At 33.4% G+C, this 20750-nt stretch overlaps 1 protein-coding gene across 1 annotated transcript in view; it reads left to right on the forward strand.

Annotated features, from left to right (window-relative positions):
- SCAP (SREBP cleavage activating protein) overlaps positions 1-20750 on the forward strand; it is a 135299-nt gene that overhangs the window by 57210 nt on the left and 57339 nt on the right. The window contains exons 7-10 of the mRNA XM_075355725.1: positions 10952-11097; positions 12274-12508; positions 15873-15983; positions 17241-17444. Coding sequence (XP_075211840.1) covers positions 10952-11097; positions 12274-12508; positions 15873-15983; positions 17241-17444 — 696 coding nt within the window. The remainder of the gene's footprint in view (positions 1-10951; positions 11098-12273; positions 12509-15872; positions 15984-17240; positions 17445-20750) is intronic.

The raw sequence follows: 20750 nt of genomic DNA on the forward strand, positions 1-20750 counted from the left end.
TTGGGAACTCATCTCACAACTCATCTTTGTGGTACTGAAGTCTCTCACTCACAATGGTGTAGAAAACTGACCTTGAAATTTCAGGAAAGAAATCATTCAATACAGAAATTGTGAACCGACGATTTTCTCGAATATCCTCATCCACTCGCTCAACAAGATCATCGGTTGACACTCGCTTCCTTCCCTGACCGCCTGCATCATGAATATCTGCACGTCCTGCTTTAAAGTTCCTGCACCATTGTTGCACTTTACTGTCACTCATTGAAGTTTCACAGTACACATTACTTATTCGTCAATGAATTTCAGCTGCATTACACCCCTCAGCCTGAAGAAATCGAATTACCGCACGCACTTCACACTTGGCGGAAGATGCTATTGTTGTAGACATATTTACATGCTAGCTGCGTGTCAGAACTAAACGAAGTGACGTGGTGTGATTGAAGGCTATACTAGAGACGCTGAGCAACACATATGCGCAAAGGTTTGTCCGATTTTTGCACGGGTTTTTATTTCGTGACCGATCGGACGTTGAAAAAAAATAACCCTCGTAGTTACCAGGTCAATTTCATAAAAAATCTCAATATTGTTTGTGTGTTACAATATTTATTACTTAATAAAAAAGGGTTCTTTTACCATTCATTAAAGAAATAATAAAATTTGTTTGCTTATATCAAATAAATATATATACAGTAACATTTATTATTGGCATTAAGAATTTTAATTACTTTCTGTTTATATCAAACTTTTTTTCCTATTTTTTTTTCCTCTACATCTCTGGGCCGGACATCCACTCAAGTATACACGGCCCAGGGATGTGTCCTTGTGATTCTAAGGGGGCCTCCCCGGCTGTACATCCGCCATGGCAGATCAGCCCCCCCTCCCCCGGTTCCGGATCTTTTCTTATTGCTGCCCGCCTCATATCCTCCACACGCAAGGGAAGGTCCGGCTATGCATGGCATAGCCGGACTACACGTTCTCTGCGTGTGGGGGGGGACGCCCCCCTCACGCAGAGAACCGGGTCTTGGTCTTTACTCTTTTATGCCTGCCTCAAACTGGCGCCGCCAGCCCCAGAAAGCACCGAAGCGCCCCCAGGAACCGACACCGCCGGCCGGGACTCGGTCTTTTCTTTATCCCTTTCAAGCAACCCCAGGAGTTCTCACCCCCATCACCGGAACCCGCATACCTAAGCATACGAGCTCTCCGGGGTGGGACTGTCCTCCCTGCCGTATCCTCGCGCCTATCGTCTGTGATGCCTCTTCTCTTCCTCTCTAGATTTGAGGACGGTGCTCGCAAAATTGGAAAACCAATCCCAGTTGTTATTGGATTGCATTAGCCAGCTAACCAGGTTGTCAGGTGTCAGGTTATTATGCCTTATTTCATGTCTGAGACCCTCCAATCTGTAGCAGTTGAATATGGTGTGTTCTGCGTCATCTTCTTCCTGACAGTACAGACACCTTGACGTCTCCCTTTTCCCGATTCTATTAAGGTATTTCCTGAACGACCCATGCCCTGTCATCAACCGAGTGGTGTGGAAATTTAGTCCGTCTTTCTCCCTACCCAACCACTCTTTCAGATTGGGAATAAGCCTCCTTGTCCACTCTCCTGCTTGAGCGGATGACCATGCGGTTTGCCAGTTGCTAACGACTGTGTCTTCTACCTCGGCTCTTGGCACACCTGCCGCCCTCATGCTTCGGTCTTTTATCTGTAATTCAATGGGAGGCGTTTCAGCTAAGACACATAACTCATCATAAGAAATTGTTCTATATCCTGACACAACTCGTATTAGTGCTACTGTGCACGCTTCTAAGTTTGCATTTATTGCCTTGTACATTCATTGCAGTGCCCCAGGCTGGTGCCGTGTATAAGATAGATGACATCATTGCCGTTGTGATCAACCTTCTGACCACCAGTTTCGGTGCACAGTGGTAATTAAATAGACCTCTTAGAGCCTTAATTGTAGGGGCAACCTTTTGACAAATCATATCTATGTGATAACCGTACTTTAGACTCTTATCTATGAATACGCCCAAGTATTTGACGTTACTGACTTCACGAATAATTTCCCCCCATATTTCTATATTTATTCCTCTGACCCTTCTCCTACCAGAGAGCAAAATGCATCTTGACTTAGCTGGGGCTACTTGGAGTTGGTTGTTATCTAACCATTCGTCTAATAGTTGTAAGGCCTGATTTGCCTTAATTTCATGACAGTCCACTTCCCTATCTTCCACCACTACCGCAACATCATCTGCATAGCCGACAATCCTCACTCCTTCCGGATAAGGAAGCCTGAATATTCCATCATAGAAAACATTCCAGAGTATGGGTCCTAGAACCGACCCCTGTGGAACGCCGCCAAACATCTGAAAATTTACTGTGCACTCAACAGTCTTGACCTCAGTATATCTATCGTGTAAGTACTGATTAATCTGATTTACAATGTAATCACTGATGTTCATGTTTATTAGAGCATCAATAATCGCCGGCCACGGTACAGATCCAAATGTGTTTTTTTACATCCAGTAACACAAGTAATGGAAGACTTCTAGATCTCCGAGTACCGCTTCTGGCTGCTGTTGCCCATTCCATAACTCTCTTAATCGCCTGTATTGTGGAACGCCCTTTCCTAAAGCCGTACTGTTCTTGGTGTTGGCAGTTCTTCTTCTCTAACTCATTCTGTAGTCTGGAGGCTATAAATCGTTCAACCGTCTTCCCCATATTATTGATAAGACTTATGGGCTGGTATCCAGCTTGATCTATATTTGCGGCTTGCTTGGGCAGGAAGACGGTTCTTGCCGCCTTCCAGCAGCTTGGAAACATGCGGTTTTGAAGTCCAAAGCTGGCCACGTCCACCATCTCCCAGGGAACAGCTTCTGCCAGACCCTTAAGAATTGCTGCTGGTATACCGTCTGGTCCTGGGCTTTTCTGATTGCTGAGTTTCTTGATCGCATTTAACACCTCTTGTTGATCGAATCTACCCTTTTCGCATTCAAGTATCGCTCTGTTTCCAGTATCCTTCCTGGGGAATAAGGTTCTTAGCTGTTGTATAGCTTCATCACTGTTTAGTATTAGAGCTTGCCGACCTAGATGTTTTGCTATGATTTCGAATGCTTTACCCCAAGGATCGTTATCCAGGTCTTTACACAGTTCTTGCATTTAGCTAGTTTAATAAGGTAATTTAGGCGTTTTCTGGCGGTTCTATATTCTTCATGGCTCTACTACTTTCTTCATTTATACCGAAGTGGGTGCGAAGCCTCTGCGCTTTCCTCTTACATCTGTGCATATAATCTATTTGGCTAGCTATATCACCATTCCACCAATACACAGTAGTATGCCTTGTTGCATTACATGGGATTCTGAACATTTCATCGGTGATAATTTTTTGAAAACTGGCAGGATCTATTTGCATGCACTCTGCGATTCTACGCGCCGCATTCCTTACGATCCTTTGAATTTGGTTGTTCGACCATCTTGGTGTGCCATTTTTTTGAGTGCTTCCTGTAACTTGATCACTGATATCTACGGCTACCGCCTTGTGATCACTCGCCGTCTCTTCCGTCAATACTTTAAAGACTACTATGTCCGGATGTATTCTGTTATCAATGATTGCTAGGTCTTATTGATGTGTGCCCTCTGGCATTGTACGTAGGTGTTCCGTCATTTATGCACGTCGCCCCTGTAGTAGCCAGGAATTCCTCCAGTATTCTACCTCTTACATTGGATGAGACGTGCCAGCCGCCGTTGCTCTGCAGTTGAAATCACCGATTATTAATACGCGTTTCCTAGACTGCATGACTATGCGCTGTAGACTAAAAATTCTATCTTGGAATTGATCCAAAGCACAGTTTGGGCTGATGTAAGTCCCCACCAAAATCAAATCGCATAGTTCGACGGAAACAATATCTCTCAGAGATTATCTCTCTGAGATAAAATCCGAAATCCCTGTTGTTGGCTACTCGTCTGATGGCTACCACACCATTTCTGTCCGGAACCCACTGCGGCCTGGCCGCCGAACGTACATTGGGCTCTATGGCTACAATAAAGTCATATACACCTCTCGTGGCAATTTGCTCTGCAAGGTCACCGGACAGTAAACTTCTGTTGTTATTCAGTAAAAGCACTTTAATCAGCAGCTTTCTACACCCTGTGCTTCCAGTCCTATGGGACCGGCTATCGCAGTCTAGACATTTGGTGGCCTCACGGCAGTCCCTGATTGAGTGACAATGACCCCCGCAGTTAAAACACAAATGGGACCTGTCAGGGCCACTGCAGTCCCTTCTGCCATGCCCGGTTGCCCAGCACCTATAGCACCTCTCGTTCTCAGTCCTTATATACGTACAGCAGTTCACCCACCCTACTCTTAGTCTTTCAGCCACCAGTTTTACTGCGCCCCTGTATGTTGTTATCACAGTCGCGTTCTTAGTATTACCCGATGCTTCTCTAAGAGGTTACTTGGAAGCTCTCTCCCGTTCCTATGACTTTCTCAACTGCTTCCTTAATTTCACTCTCTGATGTGTCATATTCTAAGTCTTTGGCATGAACGACGGTTCGACAATCACCTCTAGTCCTGACGTCTACTTGGAGATCGGCTACACGACTTCAGAGCAGCGAGGTAAACTCCCCCGCTTTTTAACAGCCTTTAATTCTCACCTCGACCTCCTGATTTCTGCCCCTTCTAATGGACAGGACCGGTGAGGCAGGTGCTGCCTCTTCTGCTCTTACTTTCTCTTTCATCATCTTGACCAAATATGCATATGATTTCCCCTGGGCTTTTACTACTACTGCCTTACTTTCGGCGATTGGAGGCGTACCTCTTCTCACCGAGGCCGACCTCGATCTTGCCTGCACTTGTTCTCCCTGACTAGGCAGCACCATTTTGGAAAGCGTTTTACCCTTTCTCATTGCATAAATGACGATCTTTTTAATTATTATTCCTACCGGGCTGTGGGGACTACAAATACTGCCGAATCAGTTTTCCCTACCACTCTCCTGAGGGCTCTGACAACATGTGTATTTCTATCCCCTTTACTAGAATCGTAAAGTATCTTATATCTTGTGCCCCTAGTTGTTATTCTATTATCCTCAAGTATAGTTGAGTCCTGGAGCACCATTGCTCCAGGACTTGCGCCAGCAAATTGACTGTTGGGACCTATGTTAGCTAAATCCACAAAATGACAGTTGTCTTCGCCTGGTTTTATGGCCGCCACCTGGGTAAGCCGGTTCATTACCCAGGTCGACCACCTCGCCGGAAGCCTATCCAGCAACTGTTCCTCAGTTAGATCCGTATCCAGTATATCGGACATCTTATCACGAAAGTGTCTGTTTGTCTGCGTCCCTATGTCTTCCAATTCAGGTGTCTCGTCATTAATTCTTTGTGGCTCTTTATAAATATCAGTGAGCTCTCTCTCATGGACCTTCATTGTGGAGATACTGGCTTTACCTAGGTTGTGTCTTAGCTGGATTAGTATTTGACCCAGTCTGTATGTTACGTCCTTAAGTGTCGGGGAGGCCTCTTCCTCCTCCGACGAACCGGCTCTCACTCCTTTCGCTGCTCTTCCCTCAACCGGTTTCCAGTTCTTTCTCTCTTGTACATTGCCAACCTCTACGCTGCTCATTTCCATATCTTCTGCCTCATTTGAAGTGGTCTCCTTCTTTGTTCTTGACGTCCTGGTTGTTCCAGCCGCTTGTGAGGATTTATCCTCTAGCGGTAAAGAGCCACGTCATCTCATGGCCTTGGGTTGGACTCAGGGCCCAATCCCAAGTTCAACAACACCCCACTCAGAGGGGGTGTCTCCGCCCAAAAAAAAGCGGAGATAAAATGTATGAGTTCGAAAAGGTGATCAAAACTTTGGTGGGGAGGTCAACTGATGGAGAAAGTTGTGGTTCAGAAAGATATGGAAACATTTTTGGGATAGGATGAAAACTGCAGGAGTTATGTAAGGAAAGTATTTCCCCTAGTAGAGTGTCTGCAGGACTTTGAAATATTTCCGTCTTTTAAAATTTTCTTCGAAAATTTAACCAATTCCTTGTTTACTTTAATAAACTATGACGTATTGACAGGCCTAGGCCTGTCTATTGACTGAAAAATTTTACAATATTCTGTTATATTAGTATAACCTATAAGTTCAAAAAACTTTTTCAGACAATGTTTTTTACTCACTTAGGTACTGCCGAAAGTTTTGTTTGATCACTAAACACAGTTTTCAACACTCTTGGTCACTTAACACCGTTCAGGGTCACGAAGAAATCCAAAGAAAACTTCACTGACCTCAAAATTTTTCAATTGAGAAAAAAAACGCTAATAATTCTGTTAATCAGTGCCCAAAATTCATAAAAATTCACACAATAGTCCGTTATCCAATTCACTTTGATGCCTGTATGTCCAAACCGAAAAAATTTACCAAAAACCAGTCAAAATAACTCAAAAACGCGGAGCGGCTACAGGAACGTCTGCACATGTTCAAGTCTCCAACTCGACTCTTTTTTCCTGTTCTGTCAAAAGTAAATGTTAAAATTTCATACATGCAGTATAATTCTTTATACGAGTAATATTTACATTGTATGTGAAAGTAATGTGTAAATATAATATATTTCATGTATTATTTACCATTAATTAGTTGGTTAGTCAAATAAGTGTCAGTAATTCCCATTGGCAAAAAAAAGAAACAAAGAGAATAAAAAAAATCTGTATCTGTACACAACTATTTTATTTTCTGCAGTTTCCATTTTTTCTAAGTATTTCTGACATCTAGGACTAGCTTTGCAACACCTTGTTCATAAAAATATGCTGTCTGAAATTTCTACTGCTTCATCCCTGCTGTTTTCAACTTGTCTCTATTAAGAATAAGGTACTGGTTGTATAGGAAGATCTTATCAAAAAGTTACAATTCTTCTTGAAAAATTTTCTCTGTTGTGTGGGCAATAATGTGTGCATTATCATGAATGAAAACAATTCCTGTTGACACCATCCCACATCACTAGTTTTAAATGTGTTTACAATACACCATCACAATTACTGTTCCATATTCCATGAAATCCACTAGTAGGACATCTTTTAGTCCCAGAAAACATTCTGGAACAAGATTGTGCTTTTTGATGTTTGGACTCAATAGTGACATATGAAATCCACTTTTCATTAACAGTTATGATGTGGTAAAAAATTTGTCTACTTCTAGAGAGAATAGTGATAGATGTTTCACTAATGGCTGGGCTTTCTGGTGCAAGCTGCTTTGCCTAACTTGTGAGAGTTTCCTAAGGTTGCCTGACGTAATTTTAAATTTAACTTACTAAACAGAATTTACTTAATTTAATTTACTAATTTTTAATAAACTAAGTAAAAAAAATAATAAAGTGAAAAAACAAATTTAATCGTAGTTTAGATTTATGTGTATTTTTGTATAGGAATGTTAATAGAGTACAGAAAATTACTAGAACAATAACCAGAACAATTTGTTTGGTTACTGCAGCTTTTGCCCATTCTGGCCACCTTAATGAATTGATATCTAGCCCTAACCACTTTTTATTTAATTTTTAACTTATTTATTTTAACCCAGCATGAATATCGACATGAAGCATTTACATGAGTAGACTTTATATTGCTTTTCTAACCAGTATAGGTTACTTCTGTCTGCTGATATAATTTTTACATTTAGTTAAGTTTTAGTCCAGTTTTGGTAGCATGCATACTAATTGCATTTAATACTAGAGTTTGTAAAACAGATTCCAGGTCTATGAAGACAGGTAATCCAGAGGAAAGTTAGTGGGAGGGATCCAAGTAAACTATTGGATAACCATGCCAGGCTTAAAGATAATATTTTATATTATATATATATATATATTTAAAATATATTATTATTTATTAAATTATATTTATTTAAATATAATTTATTTATTAAATAAAATAATTATTATTAGTAATTTATTTAATATTATTATTATTTATTTTTTAATAATTTATTTATTTTACATTAATTTATTTATTTTTATATTATTATTTAAAGTCTATTAAATAAACCACCTTGTACAGAATATTAAGATGATGTAAATAAACCATTTACCAATAAACAAATAATTTACAATTGAGAGAAAAATTTAATATAAAAACTTTTTAATAGTAAAATCAGATAAAACAAATACACTAGTTATTACGACAGTTGAAAAATATAGTAACTTAATGAAACAGTAGAGTGTTGATAATAAATTTGAGGAAATTAATGATCCAACTAACAAATTTCTAAATGTAACAGAAAGTTTAATAAAAAAAATTCAGATCAGTTTTTAATTGTAATAATCTAAAGTACCATTCTAGATATATCTGTTTGAACTGATTCCCCCTAAATTAACTGGACTACCAAAAATTCATAAATTAAACATTCCAGTGTAGTCTTTAATCGATTTTAAATCTGCTCCCTTTTATATTTTACCCAAAATAATATAAAATTCTTAGGATTAAAACGAATTTACTTAATACATTTAATTTAAAAAATGGTTACAAATTAGTAAATAAATAAAATAGCTTAACTGTAAAGACTAAAATGGTCAATTATGACAAAACTAACATGTATCCTAGCCAATGGCGGCTCATAGCTAAAATAGTGGGGATGCTGCTCCAAAGAATCTTTTTCTGGGCCTTTTCAAGGCTGTGGTTAGAATTTTCTGTAAAGTAAAAGAACCGAAAAAAATCAATCAAATAGAATAGCTGAAAGAATAATAATCTAACTCTACACTTTATCACATTCAAGAATATGGTTCATGGTTTTAAGCACAACACATGCAGAGTAAAAATACCTTTTCCCTTTCTTTTCTTGTTTAGCCTCCAGTAACTACCGTTTAGATAATACTTTAGAGGATGAATGAGGATGATATGTATGAGTGTAAATGAAGTGTAGTCTTGTACATTCTCAGTTCGACCATTCCTGAGATGTGTGGTTAATTGAAAACCCAACCACCAAAGAACACTGGTATCCACGATCTAGTATTCAAATCCGTATAAAAATAACTGGCTTTATTAGGACTTGAACGCTGGAACTCTCGCCTTCCAAATCAGCTGATTTGGGAAGACGTGTTCACCACTAGACCAACCCGGTGGGTCAGAGTAAAAATACCTACCTTCCACCAGCACACCAGGGTTGGCACTGTAAGAGCAAAAATAGTCTCTCTCCCTTGCAGCCTCCCATGCGCACAACATCCAAACACCATGCCACAGTATATATGGAACTGTGAAGCGCACAGTTCCAAACAAAGATTTTTGTATCCTTTTCATAAACTGGAGGATGGCTACTGATATTAAGCTTAAGAATTATTTATTGTACAAGTATAAAAAAAGAATTAAAGAAAAAGGGACTTATTATATTAAATGTTATCAATAATATCAAGTGGAAATAGGGAGTGTTGCAGTTTTACATTGCCTATATGCGAGTCACCAATGATTCTATCATATCTATAGACCATACCATAAAAAGTAATCAAAAAGATCAAAAATTTATTAACAACATATCATTATTATAAGAAATACATGTCAGTAAAACTACTTTGAATTTAATAAAAAATATTATACACAAAAAAAATCATACCTATGGAATTTCCACTGTCAGAAATATATTTACAGGATTTTGAGAGTAAATTAGTACATAGTATCACCATACGTTTAAAGTTTTAATATGAACACAATATGATGATGATATTCTCATTATATATAACCCAGTAATTAACAATGAACATCAGTGATATTAAGCAAATCAAATTCTTATAATGAAAATTTAAAATCATATTTGAAATAGGTAATAGTAGAATGTTAAATCGTTTAGATGTCATTATCAAAATAAACAAGGACAACCAAATTGAAACATTAGTATATAGAAAAATCTTCATGTAATAATAATAATAGTAATAATATAACAATTCATAAAAAATCAAATTACTCTTGATTTCATAAAATTAACACTTATATAAATATGATTGATAGAGCAATCAAATACACACATCAAAGTAATGTTAAATAATGGACAAAGAGAAGTTAAATAATGAAATAAACATCATATGTACAATGATTGAAAACAGAAATGATACTACTTTAATTAATGATGTTTATAAAAAACAGTTATAAAACCATACAGTGATTGAAAATAGAAATGATACTACTTTAATTAATGATGTTTATAAAAAACAGTTATAAAACCAAAATAACTACTTTATACAAGTACATAATAAGACACAAAAGAGTGAAAAAAAATACAAGAATTTACACACTAATAATATCATTGAAAACATTAATAACAATTTACAATAAACAGATATTTAAAACAATATACAAACCTATAACCACGTAATAAAGTATTTAAAAAGTAATATTAAAGTAAACAATCTTTGTGGAATTTATAAAATTAACTATAATGATTGTGATTGTATTTATATATGAAAAACAAATAAATCCTTTAAAACTAGATTTCTTAAACATCATAGAAATTACAAAAATAATAAATTAGGTTTATCTAATATGGCAGACCATCTAATAAACAATTAGATGGTCTATTTCTGATATTAACAAAAATTTAGAAATATTATAAATTAATAACGCAGATACCAAATTAAATATATTAGAAAAATATTGCATATATAGATACAAACAAAATTTCAATTTGATAAACTATCAGACAGTGTTTGAGTACTTATGAAAAACTGCAACAGATAGCATCACTTGTATAAATTTTCATTATTTTAGTATTTTTATTTTTATATATTTATTATGCAATAAAGGAATTATTTCAATCATGACTGAGGGTGCAAGATCCTACAAAAGCACTTTCATGAAAAATGAAAGTACTTTTTTTAAAAAAAAAAAGGTTTATTTGATAGAATTTAAATTTTGTGTGTGTGTGTGTGTGTGTGTGTGTGTGTGTGTGTGTGTGTGTGTGTGTGTTTAAAATTATTTTTATTTAAATGTTTTTTTCAGAATTTACAGAAAGGAAAAGTTAGTCTAACAGAAATTTTATTTGGGTTAAATTTAAAAGACACTGGAATAAAACGGTATCCATTGCGGAAGCGACAAAGAATTATTCAGTTTGCTGTTACTGTTGTGTTACGAAGTTATGATAAGCAGTAAGTACTTTGTTTTATATATCGAATTAATAATGATTATTAACAAAAAAATATTTACAATTAAACAAAATTCAAGACATGTTGCATTGTATGGTTTCTTATGTAGTGTTCACTTAAAGAGTTTAATAGGAATAGTTTAGTATGAAGAATTATGTCAACATTATTTGACTAGTGAATGATTTTTATAAACTAGTAGTCTGTAGTACTAGGGTCATTCGGAAATTACTCAGCTTGACACAGAGATTTCGAAAGTATGACCAAATGACGATAATATTTATCAAGTGTGTTCCTTTAGAAGTTTTTAGATGAGTATATTTAGTTACTTGTTTATGGTGATTGAGTAAAGCAAACAATTTTTTGCTTAAAATTGAAATTCGAGCTGTTATAAAGTATTTTGTTTTAAAAGGTTTAATCCTAATGAATGTACAAAAAGAGTTATATTCCACTTCAAAGGATTCTTCCGCTTCATTTTCGACAGTAAAAAAGTGGGCTGCTGAATTTAAACAGTCGTATATCCGTTCAAGATGAAACTGCTATTACCAACAAAATCATCATAAATGAAATTAGTTTTTTTTTAAGGGTGTATTTTTTATTTTATTTTTTAAGTTTTATTTTATTTTTTAATTTTGAATTGCATCAATTCCCATGATTATTAGTCTTGAGAGGATTTTTAAATTACAGTAATTATTGCAGATCTAGAGTTGAAATATAAATTAGATTTTGACAAGTTTAATAATCTAATAATTTTGACACAAGTTGCTTTAAAAAGAGCTTAAATTTTCAACCCTTTAGGTGTAGTATTATAAATGCATATTTAAAAAGTATTATATAGGTACATTATTCATTACTGGTGTAAATCCTTATTTTCCTGCAAAAAAGTAAAAATATGTTTACTTTTTTGTAGAGTAAAAATATGACTTTTTTTTGTAGAGTTAAGTGGATATGTTTGTATTATATATCTTTAAGTATGTTAGAAAGTAATCTAATCTATGTGTGAGTATGCAATGTACTGTGAAATGTTAATTTAAATAAAAAATTCTGTTTGATGTATTAGGGTTTTTTTTCTTGATATCTCCACGTATGATTGAAGCCTGTGAGGAAATAAAACTTTGTAGTCTATGAAAAATGCCGGGTTTTTAGGAGTCTTGTTTATATATTTTTATTAATATGTTAAAGATTCCTAAATGGACTTCATGAGCATTTGGCTCATCTCTATCCACTGCATCAGTCACCTCCATCTGCATCAGCTGGTTCAAATACAACTCCAGTTGCAAATTCTGATGAAGTTCTACATATCTACTACCCTGGTGAATTTGATTATCATGAGTTGATACCTCTAGCTGTCACATATATATTACTTTTTTTGTACATTTACTTTTCTGTTCGGAAAATAGAACTAGTTAGATCAAAGGTACAAAATTTTAAAATTCATAATTTTTAAATTATTTAACTTTTAGATTTAGTTAATAAATACTCATCCTTTACATGAATTGGTTCATTTTTATGAAATTGCTAGAGTAATTTGATGTGTGTTTATCCTAATATATTCAATATCCTGTGCAATAGCATTAGGGCTTCTCTGCCCATGCCTTGTACTCTAATTTTTGCAAATGTGTAATATTAATACTAGTATGAAAGATAATATTATGCTTAGTAGGATTTTGTATTATTATCTTACTGTATTGTCGTACAATCTATTTTTTGGGGCTGTAAAAGTGTGCTTTTTGAAGATACATAATGATTAATAAGAAAAAAAAGCCATTGTTAATGTTGAGTTCATATAATAAATAGTAACTATGTTATGCTATTTTAACTATGAGTATACTGATAACAGCTTTACTTGTATAAATTTATACTTTATTTATACTATTGTATGTTTTTATGGGTATTGCTTATTTTGTAAAAAATATATAATATATTATTTACAGAAAGAGTAGAAAATTAATAGGGAAAAATGTGTTCCATAAGAAAAGTTCAAAGTAGTTGAATTTTCCGTTTAAATTTACAATTTTACAAAAAATATTTAGGTTTTTCCTAGTCGGCCAAAGCTGGACTGCATGTATAAACTTTAATCTTCTAATTTTTCAGTCATGCTGATTGTTTCCTAATCTTTCTCTGTGTTCTGTGATTCTCCTACTGTTTCCTGTTTCATCTTGAGCTACTTAAAATCTTTTAAACTCATGTACTTTTTTCTTGAAAATTTTCCTGTCTAAAATTTCTTCTCTTATTCTGATCTCTTGAAGTTTTTACTATCAAAGAAGTTGAAAATCTTTCTTCATCCATTCTCTAACCATAAAAACATTATTTTCAGATTTTTAATTATGTATATTAAAATTTCAAATGTTTTGTAAATTTCCTTGTTTGATCTTAAACATTTTCATCATTTTCACATTTTGAGCTTAATATTTTTCTCAGGAGTTGTTTATTTTCAAATTATTCTTTAGTCTTCCTTGATTATGTAATGTTAAAATTTCTGCTGCACAAAGACTTTCAAGTTTTATAGCTGTGTTATTTGTGTGAATTTCGCATTGTAAAGAAATCAGTTTTTTTATTGTAAGGATATTTGGTTAGTTGCAAAACCATTTTCATTTTATTTGTCCAATTTTCCAAACACATTTTTCCTAGTCCATTTTTCTGGACTATTTACCTAGATATTTAAATTTTTCCATATTCTTAATTTTCCGGAATTTTATTTTTACTTCTCTTGGATGTTCTTTTAGATTTGTTATTATTTCTGTTTTTTTTAATGAAATTTGCAGACAGTTCTTTTGGTGATTTCCTTCAAAATTTTGATTTGTTTTTGGGCTGTATTTAAATCATCAATGAAGCTTACTAAGTCATCTACAAAAGGAAAACAGTGCATTGATTTTCCTGTTTTTTGTTTCAGTTCTTGTGATGGGAAGTTTTAGGTTTTCAATTTCTTTTTGCCATTCACAAATTACTTTATTTAAAATACAATAAAATACAGGGTCATTCACGGGAACCGGATGTTTTTAAAATAATCATAAAAAATTGAATATTTACTTTAAAAAAGTTTTATTGGTACTGAAACACTTGTTAAATCAAAGCATTTGTTACTTACTCATGAACAAAAAATTATGTCCGGCAAGTGATGTCCATTTTGGGCAATACATTGTTGTAGCCTTTCACAGTAACTGGCCTCAATTCTTTGCAGCATGTCTACATCAATCTGGGTGACGTGATGACGAATTGCGATCTTTAGGTCCTTCAATGTACGCTGTTTATTGCCGTACACACGCGATTTCAGAAACCCCCACAGAAAAAAAATCACAACTACTCAAGTCGGGGGACCGAGGAGGCCAAGAAATGTCGCCGAATCTGGAAACGATCCGTCCCGGAAACAAGTTACGGATAACAGCCATCGTTGCCCTCGCTGTGTGCGCTGTAGCTCCATCCTGCTGGAATAACACATTTTGAAAATCGATTCCCCGGTTTCGTAACTCAGGGATGTAAAACGTATTCAACATCGCAATGTAACGATCAGCTGTTACAGTTACAGCAGCGTAATTTTCTTTAAAAAAATATGGTCCAATAATACCGACCTTTCCTATTGCACACCAGACAGTCACCTTTGGGCTATGAAGTGGTCTCTCGTGAAGCTGATGTGGGTTTCTTTCTGCCCAATACCGGCAATTCTGTTTGTTGACGAAGCCATTCAGATGAAAATCGGCTTCATCACTCATTAACAATAACAAATTTCATTTTCTTCAAAAATGGTAAGCATTTGTCGACAAAATTGTAATTGCTGCGTGAAATCTTGCTCGTTTAACTGCTGCATGACGGCTATCTTGTAAGGATGGAAATGCAGTTCCGTATGCAGAATTCGTCTTACTGTACTTGTGCTCATTTGAAGCGCTGCTGAATGCTTCTGAATAGAGCGGTGTGGGCTTCTGACAATTCTTACTCATTTGTTGTTCTCTGGAGTGCTAGCAGTTCGTTGGGGACTCAGTGGTTTTTTCTTCAATATTGAACCGCTTGTTCGAAGGTTGTTTACCCATCGCAATATTGTGTTACAAGAAGGGACACTTGCAATAACGATGGATATTAAACTGACGGTGGAAATCTTGCTGAACAGCAGTTACGGATTTGTCATTTCGCACAAAACTGTCATATGCATGCAGGCGTTGGTCTAGCATCCACGGCTCCATCTCAATGACTAAAATGTAAATGCTATGAACAAAGGAAATGTCAGACACCAGCCACGTGCCCCTCCCACCACGAACGCCCGAGTACAACCCACTTCAAAAACATCCGGTTCCCGTGAATGACCCTGTAGAAGTGGCAAGAGATCATCTTGTCTCACACCAGTTTCAATTTTGAAAGATTTTGAAATTTCTTTTATGAATTTTACTTATGAAAATATATTTGTTAAGGTCTTTTAATTAGATCTATAGTTTTAGAATTTAATCCCATTTTTAAATTTTTATTCTTAATAATTTTTTTTTTTAATATAAGAAGCCAACTCAGTTTATTGGCAATATCAACTAAAAAAAAACCTAACAAGCTGTAAACAAATTGTATTATAAGATAAAATGATTTTGAGTTGTGTGGTATAACAGCAAAGCGTTCATTCAAAACTTGCTGACCTTGATAAAACTTACTGAGATTTGATGAAATATGAAATATACTAGATTGCAGAAATGAAGGCATAGCTCCAAATATGTTAATAATTCAATACTAAATGGTTAAGTAGAATGGATGTGTTTTAGTTAAAGTTATTTATAGAATTGCTTTTAATAAATGGTTTGTTTTAGGTAGGAATAGCACTGAGTGCTGTTGTTACTGTATTATGTTCATTGGCAATGTCAGTTGGACTTTGCTTCTTCTTTGGCTTAGAATTAGCTGGCAGTGGGAGAGGTAGAGAGGTAAGCTTTTGTATTTTTGCTTAATTATTTTTCTCTGTGTATTATACATAATTGAATTGTTAATGCTAGATCAGATCTAGTTTTCTTTTAAGTAACATTTTCATGTAATTTATTGTTTATTTAATATACATTTAAAATATTCTCATTACTTTTATGAGAAAATACGTTGTATATTTATGTAATGTTTTCTTCAGTAGGACAGTAGACTGAGGGTAAGTTATTGTATTTATTACATTTATGTAACATTTTCTTCAACAGGATAGCAGACTGAGGGTGTTACAAAACTGTGATATTAGCTGTTGATAAATGTTAGAACTATTTTATTGATAAATTATTCTCAGAACCATTCAATCACAAAATCCCATACGCTTGAATATCGCTACCTGTAACAAGTGTCATAAAGGTGTGAAAATATAATTATATGTATAGTTACAAATAACTAGAAAAATTTTTAAATACCAAAACTTGTAAGTTTGAAGATTATTTATTCCATTATATTAAATGCCTCCCTGTAAACTTCTACCACCAATATTCCTATAAATGACAATGAATAAAAGTAATTACTTAAATTACTTTAAAAAAATTTTTTTTAATTACTTTAAAAAATTACAATAACTTTACTCATTTTGATTGTTGACTGCTGTAACCTAATGGTTTTAGACAATTTGATATAAAGAAATCACCCATGAAAATTGCATGGCCATCCCCAAGAATAATAACACACATTTTTAACTGATTTCATTTTTACTTTCATTTTTGAACTGAATATTCTTTTGTGTATGAACCTACCAAGCTTTCTGGTCGGTGTTTCAGCCCTCGAAGTGACACTTTATTCTGTCCATAACAGGAACTGGTTGTACACTGATCACTATTACTCTCAAAGAAGGCAATTGACATGAATCGCTTGTACCTCAAGTGATTTTATATATATAAGAGCCTATATTATATATATCATATATAATGTATGTTTATGACACATACAGCACTTTCTTATGAAAGACAAGCAAATAGTGAAAAACAAAAAATTAATGGACTTCTTTTTCTAGGAAACATTATGACACTCTTTTACCCAATAGAAGACATTCATAGATTTATTTTTCTCTGTTAGTCATGAATTATTTAAAAAAATTTTTTAATATTATTTATTCTTTAAATCATTTTCTTGTGGTTGATATTAATTATCATTTTATTAGTAATAGTAGAATTAAAAAAAAAAAATGTGTTACAGATTAAAAATGAATAAATAACATTTTTCAGGTGTTTCCTTATCTTGTAGTAGTGGTTGGTTTAGAAAATGTTCTTGTATTAACAAAATCTGTTGTGTCAACTGCACCACATCTAGATGTAAAAATACGTATTGCGCAAGGGCTCAGTAGGGAAGGATGGTCCATTACTAAAAATCTTCTTACTGAAGTTACTATTTTAACAATTGGATTAATTACACTTGTACCTGCTATTCAGGTATTTATAATTATTTTTTATATTGTTTTTATGATAATTTGTGATTTTACCTTATCTTATACATTTACCTTATCTGATGAGCTTTTGTTGTTTATTTACTTTCATTCGTAGTTCATTTTTTGAGTGCTTCAGAAATAGTTTTGCATATATATATATATATATATATATATTTAAGTAAGTGTGGTAATTTGTGCGTAAAAATGGGCAGAAAATTACTTTTACTGATTACTGGAAAAATTAAGCTAACATGTGCGTCATAATTATAGTATCCCAATCCCAAACTTGTTTCATATACAATACAAGGTAATGTCTTTTTTAATCTAAATGATATAAACAGTTTGTTTTAATAAAATCAGTCTTGAATGACTTGAATGATTTTATAATTTACTTGTACGTCTTATCAAATATATGTTTTTAAATACCAAAAAATGTTGAAAAAATACCACCAAAAAATTGAAGGACATATAATCTAGGCTGTACTAAAATTTTGCATTTTATGTTTAATTTGGAGCATGAATTGTTCTGTAAAAGATTAAATTGAATTTTCTGTTACTTTTAAAAGGTGGTGCATGCCCTTAAAAAAGTAATTACCAGTTCTATATGTTATCATTGCCTCTAATAGGATTAGTGATAGATAAATACAGTCTGTTTGAAAATGAACATTAGCGTTTTAAAGTTATGTAATATTTCTCAAGTTTCAGATACGTAGATAAATTTTGCATGAAATCAAAAAGCAACTCAAACAGTTATAATTATGCACAAGCTCATAAACTGTTTTCTGTACCTTTTCCTTGAAAGCACTAGAACACATTCTGTGTTTTGCAGTTTGCAAAGAATGAATCGGCAATGAATTCATCTGTAAGTAAACAATCATAATGTGCATATCTGGAGTTCGGAAAATCCTTATGAAATATTACAGTGTGATAGAGACTTCCCAAAACTGAATGTTTTTTGTGCTTATCCCAACGACAAGTTTACAGGCCGTTCTTTTTCAAGTCTGTCTGAAGTGAACTATCTCGATACGCTAAAACTATGGCTCTTTCCTCAACTGCAGTACAAACCACAGAACTTTATTTGGCAACAAGATGGTGCGCCTCGTCACTGGCATAACACTGTACATGATTGGTTGAATGAAATTCTCCCTGACCGCTGGATTGATTGCCTGGGACCAGATAGATGGCAGAACTTGTTTGCCATAGCCTCCAGCATCGCCCAATCTGACCCATGTAATTGTTTTCTTTGGGGGTTTATAAAGGATCAAGTGTATGTGCCACCATTACCAGCTGACTTACCCAACTTGAAATACAGAATTGAAGCAGCTGTCACATCAATTACTCCAGAATTGCTGATTAAAGTATGGGTTGAACTCTCCTGTCATCTGGATGTGTGCTGTGTGACAAATGGTACTCACATTGAACACGTATATGAAAAACTGATTGAGTTGGACTTTCATTTCATGTATAATTTATCAATGTAAGTAAAACTTAATAAATATTACATAATTTTAAAACCCTGATATTCATTTTGAAATGCAAAGTATTTTATCAAAATGTATTCTACTTTCAGGATAAGTTAGTAAATAATCTCTACTACTAATCCTATTGCTATCTTTTATTTTATTTTTTTTACGGTGTACACTATTTCACACAGTAGTAATTAATTTTTACAAAGGTTGAAAGTTAGAGATTAAATATGAGAAAGAGATGTGAGAGCAAATGTGCAGTTATGTTTCATTAAAAACTATTGATTTGATCACATTTTTTAAGTAGTTTCTATTTGTATACTTTTTCCTATGCATCTCTAAATATAAAGATTTATAGGTAATATTTCTAGAACAGAATACATTATATATATTTCTACTGTATTTTCTATTCAAATTAATGTGCTTTATGAATCACTGAAGGGTAAAGATTGATTGATTGTTGTGTTTCATAGATGAATCAGTGCATTGATTTTTTTTTCAGTTCCATTATAAAAAAAGCTACTTAAAGTACCTTTATCTTTATTTTGTAAGTATCTTTCATTTTTATTAAAAACTGAAGTGCAAAAGCATAGTTTTTGTATGTGGAAGTAAAATAGTAATTCAGATATAGTAAAATTACATTATACTTTTTCAACATTATTTTTATGTAGAAAATGATAAAACTTTGCAATGTAGATCATGACTTTAGAAAATAGTTTGTAAAATGAAAGGTATTGTAATGATATTCAAATAAAAGAACAAATTTATCATGATCTGTCCCAAATTTTACTGTAATTTTTATTAAAAATGAAATGCCTATTTTACCAAATTTACTGGAAATGATGGACTATGATTAAGCTTAACTAGCCTAAAGAATTGTCACAAAATGCGTCTCATTACACTGAAACATTATTCATTTTTCGTGCACTTCATTGCATAAGATAATACTGACCAGATAAATGAAGTTCAGAATATGAAAGTGATAGTAAAAAATTGAATAAAACCTTTTTATTTTTTTATGTAAAAAGGAAAGAATTACTTCATAATGTACGAAATTCGAACAGTATAAGACCTATTATGGATGTTGCATTTATTTAACCTAATAAAAAATGACAAATTTTCTCTCATCATTCATTTTAAACAATGTGATGTAATAACATTAATTGAACAGTAAAATTTAAAAACAAACATTTCAATTTTATTTTTTCTTATTATGTTAAATAGTCCATAAATTATTTTGAGATACAAAATTATGAATGGAAATTATGACCTATGAATTCTGTTGAAAACCATATGAAAAAAAAAATTTTTTCTTTCTGGATTTCATCTGGTTTATCAAAAAAAAAAAAATTTTTTTTCTTTAGATAAACCAGATGAGACAGACTTTGGTGTAACTATATTTAGTAACTGTGTACATCCAGTCATAAATTATTTATAATAATATAGATTATCAAATAATAAAATTATTTTATGATATACAAAATTGCATACAAATGACTACCTGAGTAGATCATATTATCCTTCCCTATGGCCTACAATAAAAAATGTTATTCACAAGATTACAGAATGTATATATATATATATATATATATATATATATATAATGAACATAATTGAAAGTTTGATAAAACATTAAAAAACTGGACATTATGGAACTTCACAAAATTTAACCTTCCATCTTATAAAAGTTAGAATGTAAGTTCAATTATCAAAACAACAGCACTACTTATTTGATTTAATTCAAACCACTCTTTAAACACAGTAGTCAGTGGAAAGTAGCGTTTTAACGAAAAGAGATATGGCTGCAAAATAATCACAATTAATACTGAAGATTAAGAAACAAA

This window comes from Lycorma delicatula, chromosome 2 (assembly GCF_047948215.1).
Source record: "Lycorma delicatula isolate Av1 chromosome 2, ASM4794821v1, whole genome shotgun sequence".
Classification (NCBI taxonomy): Eukaryota; Metazoa; Arthropoda; class Insecta; order Hemiptera; family Fulgoridae; genus Lycorma; species Lycorma delicatula.